General features: G+C 43.2%; 1 protein-coding gene across 2 annotated transcripts in view; it reads left to right on the forward strand.

The window, feature by feature from the left end:
- Kcnab1 (potassium voltage-gated channel subfamily A regulatory beta subunit 1) overlaps window positions 1-13,711 on the forward strand; it is a 382,887-nt gene that overhangs the window by 269,486 nt on the left and 99,690 nt on the right. For both annotated transcript variants that reach the window (XM_052731508.1, XM_052731509.1), the window contains exon 2: window positions 5,159-5,202. In XM_052731508.1, coding sequence (XP_052587468.1) covers window positions 5,159-5,202 — 44 coding nt within the window. The remainder of the gene's footprint in view (window positions 1-5,158; window positions 5,203-13,711) is intronic.

Here is a 13,711-nt window from a genome sequence, read left to right on the forward strand (position 1 = left end):
ATGTCACTTCCCTAAAAATGTTCTTCCTGGCTGCCCCAACTGGGCAATCTTCCACCACATTACAATCTTTTTTTTTTTTTTGGAGATTATAATTACATCATTTCTCCCTTTTCTTTCCTCCTTACAGCACACTCCCCATTCTCTTTCAAATCCGTGGCCTCTTTTCCATTAATTGTTGTTACATTCACATATGTCTATACATACACACACAGGTATACATACATACATACTTACACACACACACACACACAACCTATTCAGTCTGTAATAATGTCACTTGTATGTATGTTTTCAGGGCTGACCATTTGGTATTGGGTGACCATCAGTGTGCTCTTCTCTGGAACACGCTTTCTCCCCCTCTCAGCCTTCTTAGTTGCCTGTCCTTCTTCATGTAGGGTTGAGGCCTCTAGACTTTACCCCACCATCTTAAATTTAGATCGCACTATCTGTTTTATGTACTCTTATAAGTGTTAGGAACTTTAGAAAAAATTTACAGAGCTTAGCTGAGCAAATAGCAATTCATGAGTCAAGCAGCCCTCAAAACCAGAGAGTTTAGGAAATTATGTTCTGCGACACGGGCAAGCATCACTTAGACAGAGTGAGGGACCGGGCAGTGGCTTGGCAAATGGCTAGCACCAAGACTGATCTGTGTTTTTTCTTTTTCTGAGCACAGTCTAATCAGTTGACAGTTTGTGATTGTCTAAGACTCAGATATTCGTTACCAAAGTATATACTTAAGTTATGCTTTCAGTGAGTTTATATACCATCTGGCTGCAGATTCATCATGCAAGGGCTCAAGTTGTAGAGACATCCTCAGGCCAAAGCTATTTTAGTACCACATAATCAAATGGTCAGTTCAGTTTACTATATATCTCCTTCCTATGACGTAAGTACCTACTACTCAGCGCCTCCTCCAAGCCTAGCTCAAGGCTCCTATTCATCAACTGTAGTCACATTCACAGCACAGAAATGTACCATATGACCCTCACTACCTTGACAAATGAATACAATTTGGATTCTGGTTTTTATTTCTGTTTTGTTTTAAGAAAAGTTAAATGTACATTTAAAAAAAAATAAACTTGCTTAGTAATCTCCAGGTAAGACATGGCACACTGCAGAGTGGAGTGTGGAGGGTCAGGCACATGTTGAGATAGAGATAGCCAATGATCAGTGTAGTGTTCTGGCCACAAGAAAACCAGGTCAGATCCGACTTGTGCCCACCACCCACACAGCTACTGGAGCCTCTTACATATGCTCTCAGTCGGTCCTGCTGTGACATTCTTTAAATTGGGGATTTTGTCAGACAATATGCTTGGTCAAATGCAAGGTACATATTTTAGCTAGCTATTCCTCTCTTCCTAGCAGTTTAAAACTGTGAATAATAATATCCAAGATACACTTATCCAGAAGCAGGCCATTTAAAACAACACATTTGGGCTGCTAACCTTCTGCTTTTAGCATCTCTGATTTCAAAGGAACTGGGAACAGGAGAAAGGCATGCGCTACTACACAGAGATGACACTCCATTTCAGTTCACACTATTCTATTATTGCCTTCAGAGCAAAAAGAGCCTGGTGCACCATAAAACAATACTAGGCATTAACCATTGCAAGAGAGGAGGCTCGGCCGTGTGTTTGCCGAGTGGACAGCTCCCTCCCAAAAGAAAGCAGAAATAAACCTTCCAGTCCTCCACAAGCCAGATGACTTCACTGAGGCTTTAAGCTTTAAGCTTTCCAAAAATCTGACTGACAGAACCAAGTGCCCCGTGTCCCCATATTGATGTCATTCATTTCTAATATTAGCAGCAGAGCATTTCGGGTTCACCTGGGAAGGGGGAGCTTTTATTTTTGAGTCGAACGAGAACAGATACTAAAAATGAACATGGTGAGACTTCCTTCGGGCGTATCTGACACAGATAAAACAGGGAAGCCTGTGCGGCAAGACTATTTTGGATCAAATGGGGAAGGAATTCGAGGTAGTTGGAAATCCAATGTGCTTTAAGACAGTCTCTGTCGCCTCACTCGCGGACGCTGAGGAATTAAGAAATAAAATGAAATCTTATAGAGTCATTTGGCTACATCATGTCACCAAAGATCATGATGGGCTTGTGAAGATTCTACCTGGGTAACAGAATGGATCCAGGCAATGCGTTATAGTTGAGCATGAGTGGATGCACTTGGTGATTGGATCTTGTAGCCACACACACAAAGAACCAAAGGGTACATTTGGGACTCATTGTATCACATGTATCAAGTGTTTGGGCTTCTGTCATCTAGCAAGGTTTAAATGGGTCAGGGTAGCTAGTCACTGCCACATTTCTGACTCACACTGATGGACAAAGTCAGGAAAAAGGCCATTGTGCCACTTGGTATAACTGCAATAGTGTTGGGATTTCATGCCCTACATGAGTTGCCTTTCCTTCCACCTTCTCCATCTGTAAAGTGTGTAGCATCATCATGTGTCAAGAATGATTTATTTATGTGGTACACATCTTGAAAATAGACAAAGTAAGGGCAATATATTGAAAGACTCAGAAACCTCTAAAGTATGGAAAATGTCTTCCACTTTAAAATGACCCCACAAATTTAGTAACCATTCTCTGTAGAAAAAGAAAATATTTAGAGAGCGTATCAGAGATTAAAGTGTTGAAAGACACAAAAACACTAAAGCTCAGATGGGGCCTGTGACCACTGGATCAGCATCTGTCTGTCATTAAACTTCCCTTACATTCCACATTTCTTTATCTCAGAAAGGCTGCCCTCTGTGTGTAAATAGCAATGGAAAGGGGATGGGCTGTGGTGACTTCTTGCTATTTGGCAACTTGTTTTTGCTGACAGGTCTCTAGTCCAGTTTTCCATCCTGACTGATCACTAATTGTCCTACGTCACGATCAAAGGGAAAATAGGGCAGTTCTCTGCCTTGGGTGGGAGGCTCTCGCTAAGAAAGTGTTCAGTCACACTAACTTGCCATTTTTGAATTTGTTGGAGAACTCCGGTCTATACAGACTGAGCCTTCAAGCTGCTTTGTTCTGCTTTGCCTTGTTGGTTGGTTGTTATCTTGTTTGTTTTACATTGCTATTCCCCCTCCATATTATTCTCAAAATGACTAAATGCTGTTAAAGGTCCACAGGAAGCCTTGTCTAGATCTGTTTCCTCATGACAAGCACAGAGTGCCCACCCCATGCTCCCTAAGACTCCCGTGATGGGGCACACACCACTGAACTGTGATGACATGTTGTGCTCTACCTTGTCCCTCCTTGGACTTTCGGTTTCTTAGAAGTAGAGAGCTGTGCTTTGTCCCCACTGTGTCCCAAAGCTGTGCCTGGAACACAGTGACCTCTCATTGAACATTTGCTTCCTCATCGGTGTTGGGTGTCTTACCTGGACGACCCCGAGTGTTCACTTACATTTTTCTTGTTGTTTTGTTTCATCTTGAATGCTGTGTTTTTTGTTCTCCTTGTTAAACTATTTTTGCTCTAAGTTTCCATCTTTGGAAATAAGCAGACTTTCAGACTACAGAGGAAGATCTTCCAGCTACACACCTAATGATCACACACACACACACACACACACACACACACACACACACACACACACACACACACACAAATCAAAGAGCAATGTCTTATGAAATTTTTTTCATGAAAGATATCCATTTACTTCTCTCCTAATCTAGTAGTTCAAAAACATGTTTCACGTGTACTTGTGTGCAAGCTTCCTTCTGGTGGCAAATATCCAAATAATGTGGGAAAATTTAACACCATGTCTGTTAGAGGTCAGCAGTCAGGAAGCACTGACCTCCCTGTCCTTTCCTACTGTATAACTTTATCATAATTAATCAGATTCCGCCGGGCGGTGGTGGCGCACGCCTTTAATCCCAGCACTTGGGAGGCAGAGCCAGGTGGATCTCTGTGAGTTCGAGGCCAGTCTGGGCTACCAAGTGAGTCCCAGGAAAGGCGCAAAGCTACACAGAGAAACCCTGTCTCGAAAAACGGAAAAAAAAAAAAAATAATAATTAATCAGATTCCATCCACATAGAAATAATACTAAATGAATGCCACAGACACCAACATCCCATCCTACTAATGAAGAAATCAAACCCCAGAAGCTTTTTCCTAAGGTCACTCAGCTAACGTAACAATGGGTCAAAGCCCCGGGTCTTTCAATTCTGCATTCTGATAAATATTTGACTAGCTGTGAAATTACATGTGTCACCTGGTGACATTGTATAAACAATGAAAAGCAAGAGGAAAAAAACCACGGTGTAAAAATGAAAGCACTGATTACTACCTCAAAAGAAACCAAATCAGCCTACAAAGAGGAGAACCAGCTGGTGAAGGGACCAGGGTATTGCTCTGGAGCAGAAGTTGAGAGGGAGCCGCACAGTGTGTGGTCAGAAAAGGGAACAATTGTTTTCCCCACAGTTGTAATTACTTCAGCTTTGCCTCCTTGGTTTGATCTGCACACTGGTTCTGTGAGACATTTACTGGTTGAGAATCTGATGTCTTCTCTGAGAAGTACTAGTTAGAGGACAGAAATGGGTTGGTTTTGGTTGTCCATAAAGACTTATAGGTATATGAGAGCTGCAACACCTGGTTCCATCTCTATGTGAAATTATAAAACTATGTTTCTTTTCCTTGATGAACTTTCAGGGATTAAAAAAAAGTTAAGAAATAAAAGAAGACTTCTTCTTTAAAGGGTTGTCAGAACTTCCTGCGTTAATTTTCTGCAAAGTTGTATAAAAATAGATTACAGTAAAGATGGTTTTCCTTGTCTTTTAGAAGTCATTAAGTCAACAAGTCAACAAGTTTATTAAGTGCATATGCAGTAGAATGTCTGTGATAATGATGGACAGTTGGTTAGTGAAAAAGGTAAATCCCCTTCCTCTGGAAGAATGCACATTCTAGAAGGAAAGAGAGAGACAGTAAACGCGGGGACACTTTGTTCTTAGGCTAAGCCTTAGAAGATTTTGAGTTTCTCAATGACAAAATGAAGCAGAGATTCAGTGAAAATAGCAAAGAAAAAGAGGAGCTTCCCAAGGCTACGGGGACACTGTCCTCTGTCTCAGCTCTTGTCAAGAAAGATAATATTCAGGGTTACGGTGTGGGCTGCTTCCCAGGTGGAAGTGATAACTATGTGTTGCTTTGCTTTTCTTCTAGGAATCTTGGGAAATCAGGACTCAGAGTTTCTTGCTTGGGTCTTGGTAAGTACTCCTGGTGTTACTGGGGGGATGGGTGGGAAGGTGGGAGACTGAGGAGATACCAGACAGTGACTGTGATGTAGGTCAGGGTTCCATCTCAGTAGAAGGAGACTGGCCAGCTTTGCCCATTTCCCCTCTGAGCCTTTCCTTGTCCAGCATGCCCATCTCCCTGTCTCGACCCAAGGACCCATCTTGTTCATTCATCTTCTACCTCAAGCAGAAAGCAGTCTCAGAGGAGGAGGACCATGTACCTCTCCTACTTATCTAGTGTGCAAGATGTAAACATACACACATATGCTTACCTCGGCCTGCCTTCAGTTTACCCACCATTCTATTCTTACTTCCCCTTGACTAATTTCTTCACTTATTTCCTGATATTGTTATATATTTTATGTGCTTTAAAAAATCTACTTCAAATTATTGGGTGCAAACTGAGATAATGCACACACAAAGTGTTGTCAATTGACAGAATCTAGAACAAGGGAGATGGTCCTCTAGGCATTTCTATGAGACATTATCTTGATTATGCTAGTTGATATGGGAAGACCCATCTTAACTGTGGATGGAACCATTCCCTGACAGCCAGTCCTGAACTGAATAAAATGGGGGTGGGGACACTTTTTGGAATGGAATGTTTATTCTGTGTCATTGTATAATTGGCAAAATGTAGTATGGCTATGGTGTTGTGTCTAAAGTCAGGAAGGAAAGAAAGATGTATTCTGGTGTGACTGGGAGCTCAACAGAGAGGACCTCTGTGTCTATAGTACAAGGCCAATCAAAAGTCTTTATATTCCAGATGACTGGGACCACACCCAGGTGTTCAGGGACCTAGGTGTGGTCCCAAGTGTCCAGAACACCGGGTTTTTAAGGGCAGAGACCTTGTCCAGGCATCTCATCCAGCAGCTGCAGCGGGCAGAGGTGCTTCACACAGTAAGCAGATTGAAGCAAGCAGTTTCAACCAAAGCTAAGATAAGTCGTTAGCCAGTCTGAGGGGGGGTTCTGCAAAAGCAGGCGGCTCAGATAGCGGTTAGCTGGAGGAGGCTCCGCACAAGCAGTTTTAACAATGGCTAAGATAAGTTAGCTAGGACATCCTGACCTGGGGTTTCTAGAAGAGAGTCGGGCAACTTTCCACGGGATTCCATCAAGGAGGTCAGATTCTAGCAAAACTTGGAATGGCCTCACCAAGATGGAGGAAACTCTGAACTGTTTTCTTCCATCGCACTGGTGTTCAATTCAGTTTCTCCTTTTTATTTTCATTCACTGAGACCCATGGAATGGTGTCATCTATTCACCTCTCTAGAAATGCTCTCACAGACGCATCAGATGGTAGCACAGGTGATTCCAAACCTTGTCAAGCTGACAAGGAGAGTGAATCACCACAAATCTATGCCTTGTCAATTTGATACCCCAAACATCAATTTTAACTATAACCTTCCACCCTCCTCCTGAATGTCTCCTCCTCCACAGCCCTCTCATAATGCAAAGTTGTTCAGCTGCAAGAGTCCTCCCAGATCTTAACAATTCCACCGTTGTTCATAGGGAGCAGGATGTGTGCCCACTAATAGCCCTTTTGTGTAAACTCATTTCCCTTGTGAGAATCCTGACATTTAGAGGTCTTAGAGATTCGCAGACAACGGTCTCAGCTGCTTCCGCTATTGCAGCCTGAGAAGTCTGGTCTGGAATCGAATATATTCTTATGTGTGTCTGGCACCTGGGGTGCATGATGAAGTCATCCGGACCTCAGGGGCCTTGGGTAGCCCTGCCGTTCTAGCTCTGCCATCTGTAACACGAGTGGTATCTCATGTATCAGCTTGGGGACTTTCGAAGCGGATAGACCCCTGTCCTGGTACTGCCAGCATCCTGGGTTCCCCATTGATACTTAGAGTCTAGCTTTATGCAGTAGCCTCCAAGGTTCTTGGAGGAATCTGAACCTGCCACACACTGCTTGACCTCAGAGGCTTTCTGGAAGTTGGCTGCAAGCCTCCGTAGCCCTATAACTGCTGCACTTTGCATGTCTGCAAGACCCAGCATCATCCAGAAGCTGCTGCCAGGTTCTGTGCTGGCTCAAGGTACGATCTGACCCTCTTCTATCACAACCATAGCTACTGCGTGTCAGGAGCTGAACCAGGACAAACTTTCCTAGGCGGTTGGTTTTGGGTAGGAAGTGCCTTCAGTAGACGTCTTAGCTCAGGTTCTCTACTGTCAAATGAATGTCTTTTCACAAGATGGAGCCTTTAATGGGCAGGGTCTTGTCCCAGGATGCTCTAAGTTCTAGTCCTGAGGAAGAGCTCATGGTTTGTCTTTAAATAATGCTGATCTCTATAACAATTATAGTGGCTTTCTTTTCACTTGTTTTGCCTATAACTTTAAACATACTCAGATTCATTTCCTTGCTAAACTGCACATTTTTCGTATTTTTCTGTCCCTGTCACTGTAGATATGACTAAGAATAGTGAGTAGTAAACTTGACTCAATCTAGATGTAATGAAGTCATGAAATTTCCTCCCATTTAGGCTGTAACTTTCTTTTTCTTTTTTTGAGACAGGGTCTCACTGTCCTGGAGCTCACTATGTAGACCAAGCAGGTCTCAAACTCAGAGATCCACCTGCCTCGGCCTCTCAAGTGCTGGGATTAAAACCAAGCACTACTACGCCCAGCTAATCCATAACTATTTAATTTAGTCTTATTCAAGTTTTTGGAACTCTGGAAGAATATATTCATATATATCCAGACTATAACATAAATGGCCTCTAGTCCAACTCCCAAAAGAGTCCTTGTTCTCTTCTGAAACTTTACATGCCTCTTCTTTGCTGTCCATATTTCTGCCAATGTTTTTGTCACATCCCAGAATAGTCCATTATTCTTTGATAATAGAACTCTAGCACTTCTGTAGCTTATAGCTTCAAAATCTTCAGCGTTCTTCCTTTAAACTGGTTCAGAAGGCCTGTGAACTGAATGGTCAGATTTTATATGCCAACTTCCCAACCTTTCAGACCCAATAATCTGTATCAGTCACATTTCTCCCTGATGGGGCCAAATATCTGACAAGAAGAAACAGTGTAGAAAGGGTCCACTTTGGTTTGTAGTTTGCCTGGAATGACCCATCGTGGCAGAGAGGGAGGGTGGCCTGGGGCTGTGTTAGCTCGTTTTCTCTTGCTGTAGTGAAACAGCATGGCCCAGTGCAACCTGGGGGAAGAATGTATTTATTTGGCTTACATTCTAAGACCCCAGACCATGGAAGGATGCCACCCACATGAAGAGTGGTTCTCCCCCCTTTAATTAGAACTGTTTTGGAAATGTTCTTGCAGACAAATACTCCCAGAGACATGTCTCCTAGGTGACTACAACGTCTTTAAATTTGACAATAAAGATTAATTAATCGTCACTAGGTTTTTTTGAGAATCTGCTTATGGTAAATCATTATACATTATTGAAAGAAACTACTCAGGGGCATGAGATTTAAAATACAGTAAATTAAGAAAATGTCATCTGGGAAGATGGCTCAGCAGGTAAAATGTCTGACACACAAGCATGAGGACCAGAGTTCATATCCCCAGAACCCATGTAAAAGCCATGTGGGCAGAACAGCCTGCCTGCAATCCCAGCCTGAGGGGGTGGAGACAGAAACTCCCTGAAGCAAGCTGGTTAGCCAGACTATCCAAAATTGCAAGCTTTGGGATTCAGTCAGAGATCCTGCCTCAATGTACAAGATAGAGAACAGCTGGGAAGACACTTGACATCAACCTCCAACCTCCACATAGACACACAAACATGTGAGCCTGCAAACTGAAGTGCACCCACACACATGCGAACATGCAGGTATACTATAAACACACACACACACACACACACACACACACACACACACACACACACATATATATATATATATACATATATATATATACTCAATATATACTCAAAAAGAGAAAGGAAACACACACACACATACACCACATATAGATGTATTTAGAACTATGATGTAAAAATATTGACCAATTATCTTGAAGTTGGTATCTGTAGAGAAAAATAGTCTAGTCAACAGGCACATAGGAAGCTCAATATGCTCTGGTCATCGTGGCGAATACTTGTAATCCCAGCACTTGGGAAGCAGAGGCAGGAGGATCAGATGTTCAAGGTCACCTGCTGCTACTTAGAAATGTTAAAGTCAGATGGGGCTACATGAGACCCTGTCTCAAAACAGAAAAAAAGAGGAGGGTGGCAAGATGGCTCAGTGAGTAAAGGTACTGGCCACAGAGCCTCACAACTTAGGTTTTATCCTTGGAAGCCACGTAGTGGAAGGAGAGAACCAACTCCCACAAGTTATTCTCACTTCCACACATGCACCATGATATATACATGTGCACACACACACGCATTTGCACACACAATGCACACACACATAAATACATATAACCTTTAAACTTTTTAAAGAAAAAAAATTAGGAAAATTCAAACAAAGATTGTAACAAATTAAGGAGCCCCCAAAATGTCAAATATGACTCTAGAGAGAGGACTGCAATATCTTTCTGTTTGTCTGTTTGGTTTTGCTTGTTTTTCTGTTTGCTTGTTTTTCTGTTTGTTTGAACTCAACCTGTATGAACCATTTAGTTTTGTGAACTTTGAAATGAGTCTGATCTAAGAGCAATAAATATCAATTTGAGCTTCAAGAGCTTAGAGACTGAATACCTGTGATAAGACACTGTGTAAAAAAAAATAGGAAAAAACAAAGCAGTTCCCGAGGCTAATGGGCTTCATTCAAAACAGGTGATGGCAAGACACTCTCTCAGGATGTGGCTGTGCTGCCTCTGTAAGGGAGAAAAGGCAAAAATATTCACAAGAGGAATACAGCACCAGCCTTAGGTACTTCATCGGGCTCCACAGACCCCAGCTGTCAGATCAGTGAGTTGGCTTTACTGCTCAAGCCTCAGATGTCATCTCAGTCATGGCCCATGTTCAAATGAGACTTTGGACGTTAGGCGTGGACACTTCCAGGCAACCAAAAGACCACAGGTATCACTTGTTGAAATGCTTTAAAGGTCATAGTTAAAGGTGACAGCTCTGGCCTTCTTCTCTACTTGAGGAGCGGCTGGAAGCTTCTTGCCTGCCAAGCTTTCTTCTGGCAGATGAAGAACACATAGAAGAGGAGCAGAATGGCGGGGTGGCTTGAGGACGAAGTAATGATACAACTCAGAAACACAGTCCTGCTGGAGAAAATATAGGAAGAAGAGGCGAATCGCACCCAGAGACAGCATTAGCAGGGATGTTGTGTAAATGCTCTGCCCACAGCCATCAAGACCTACTGGTGTCGAAGAAATTGATAGAAAAATGAATAAATCCAGTCTGGAATAACCTCAGGGCTTCTGTGGCACCCAGAGCTTGAGGAGGCTACTGAGGTAGGTCAGTGAGCTGATACCCTGCCATTCAGCTTTTCCCATCCGGGCCACTACCCTGCCTAGCCACAGCAGACTTCGAGAGTACAAGCAGTAGGTCTTACAACTCGGCATTTGGGGCCTCTTTCTAATGCATTGCATGTGTGCAGAATGTTCTGCTGGCTCATCTCCCTCTGCCTTTGAGATGCTCACGCTGTACTTAAATATTTTGGCACCAGGAGCACATGACATTAAACATTTAACATGGATAGGATTATTTTTATGACACCCTTCATGATTCCCAGTTCTGTCGCTAAATAAGGCCACGATAAACTAGCCACCCCACCTATTATTATAACAACAGTCATAAGCGTTTATAAAGTGCCTCCAGACACCTGAGAGACCCTTTAAAAGTGCAATTTCTCTCCTCAAAGATTTTAACAATTTTTCTGTAGAATGCGAACAGAATGAAGTATCAGGGGACCAAAATACTCACATGAATATTAAATGTACGAGAGCATTTTAGGCTTGTCACTCATCCTGGAAAATTCTAACAAAACCATGACATATACATAGAAAAATTAGTAGGCACTTTTATTTTTACAAAATAGGACATGTACGTGTACATGTGGGTATGTGTTCATGCTGGTGCGCTTGTGTGTACAGGTACATGTGTATGCCTTGTGTGTGGAGGCCAGAAGTCAACTCCTGATGTTATTCCTCAGGAGTCATCCACAGGTGTTTCTCGTTGACTTGGAGCTTGACAAGCAGGCTGCACTGGCTGGCCTGTGAGCCCCCAAAGAGCTACCTGTCTCTATTCCCCAGTGCTGGGTTTACAAACACACATGCCCCACCCCCAGCCTTTTAAAACAGGTTCTGAAGGCTAAACTCTGATCCTTGTGTTTACACAGCAAATGCTTTACTCACTGAGCTATCTCCCCAGCCCCTTATCCAAATGGGATCTTAAGTGAATAGTTAATGATAAAATGCTCTTAAGAATTGCTGACAACTGGATCCATCTGAACAAGCATGCCACTGACCGCCTGCCTGTCTTTGTTTGAAAGAGTCCATTAGGACCAAAGACACAATTGAGGGACAAAAATAGTAGCCTGACATTCCATACAGCAATTAGAAGAGAACTCAAGGAGAAAAAAAAAATCAGAACCCATGACCGGGCAATTGACAGAAACAGTAACGACTTATAAACATGGCTTTCCTAAAAAGCAACACCGTTATGAGAGATTCAGTCTTTGCAGTCATCAGCTCTTTTACAAAAGAGGGAAACTGATTCAGGAAAAGCCCATCCCCTGCCCAAAGCCAGTGCTAGAGCTGGCAGTCTCATACGTTTCCAACCTCACCCCTTGTTTTACTTCTCTCACTGCTGTGAAAAAGGAAAAAAAAAAATGTCTGGCAATTTAAAGAAAAAATATTCATTTTGCTCGCGGTTTCAAAGGTTCAGCTCACTTCCCTTGGCTCCATTGTTCCCAGCGTCATGGAGAGTCAGAACAATAAAGCAGCAGGAAGGATGAAGTTGTTCTTCTCGTGGTGAACAGGAAATGGAGAGGATCACAACAGGAAGGGGCCAGGACAAGATACAGCCCCAGAGCCATGCTTCCAAAGGCCTGATTCCCCCCACAGGCTCCACCTTTCAGAGCCACCATCTCCCATTGGTCTACTTTTTAGCTCATCAATGGAACAGCCTGCATTCACTCAGGCCCCTCAGGATCTGCTCATCTCTGGAGGCACCTTGTCCTCTACACTCAGAGCTGTGCTTTACTAACGCTCTAGGTGTCTCTCAATGCAGTCAACCTGATAATAAAGATCAGTCATCATCATTCTCCCAGCAGACAGGTACACACAGTCACTGCCGTCACCCACCGGTCCTTGCATCCTGGCTTCCTCCTTGAGGAAACAGCAGTTTGGGATGGTTTGTTAACTGTTGAGTAGAGGGGACTTAGAATCCTCTAGGAGACAAATCTCTGTACACACCTATGAGGGATTATCTACGTTGTTAGCCTCTGAGAATGTCCTCAAGAGATCATCTTGATCGGGTTAATTGACGCAGGACGATCTATCTTAACTGTGGGTGGGACCATTCCCTGGGTAGGAATCCTGGACTGAACACAATGGAGAGAGAGAGAGAGAGATGAGTACTCCTATTCATGGCTCTCTGCTTCCTGATTATGGATTCCATATGACTAGTTGCTTTGGGTTCCTGCTGCCTTGACCTCCCAGCTATGATGGACTGTACCCTTGAACCGTGAGCTGAAATAAGCCCTCCCTCCCTTGGCTGTTTTTGTCATGGTGTTTTATCACAGCAACAGAAAAGAAACCAGGCCACAGTCGCATCACATGTGAGGCTCTTTCAGCTCCAAGAGAGGTTGTGTGGGCACTAGATTCAGCAGGACTTCTGACAGGAGCTGGCTTCCAGCTAGAAACTGCTAGAATGTGAAATGAGTCTTAGCATCTATGTCCAGCATTGGGGTGGGCAAAAACCTTCATTGGTCCCTGGATGTAACCAGAGCCAGAATCTGTTTCTACCCAGGATCAGGTAAGGTACACTTTCACTGGGACACTTCAAAGGCAGAATGCTACCCAGCAGAGATGGTTTGGGTTTTGTGCAGATGCCTTGAATGATGTCCTGCCTTTTCCTTGTTGGTACACTACTACCTAGATACCGTGCGCTTCACCATAGCTCCTCTACTGAGCATCTTGGACACAGCATGTGTTGCATATCTACAGTTCAAATCCCACTGTTCACTCTATGTTTATATAGAGATTATTCTTCAAAACCTTCTGCAGCACAAAAACTCAAATTCAGGTTCAATCATCTTGGTCAGTAGTACACTTGAGTTCCTTTAACAGTGAAGAAAAGGCGCTTGGAGGAATCATTTGGGGTGCCATCTTCTGACACAGTGGGGGGGGGGTTGTACTTCTAGAATGTTCAGTAAAGAGAATGACAGCTGCAGATAGCCATCTCTAGAAGGACAGCATAAGAACCTGAGTGGTTCCCTGTGGGTCAGTGTTCATATGCCATAGGGGTCACAGTTCAAGATATGAAAAAAGTCCCAGGTCTTCCCAGGTATACTGAATATGAATTAATCAAGAACTTTCCAAAACAATTGAGCAAAAATCCTGGA

Source organism: Peromyscus californicus, unplaced genomic scaffold, assembly GCF_007827085.1.
Source record: "Peromyscus californicus insignis strain IS unplaced genomic scaffold, ASM782708v3 Scaffold_9__1_contigs__length_137607984, whole genome shotgun sequence".
In the NCBI taxonomy this organism is placed as follows: Eukaryota; Metazoa; Chordata; class Mammalia; order Rodentia; family Cricetidae; genus Peromyscus; species Peromyscus californicus.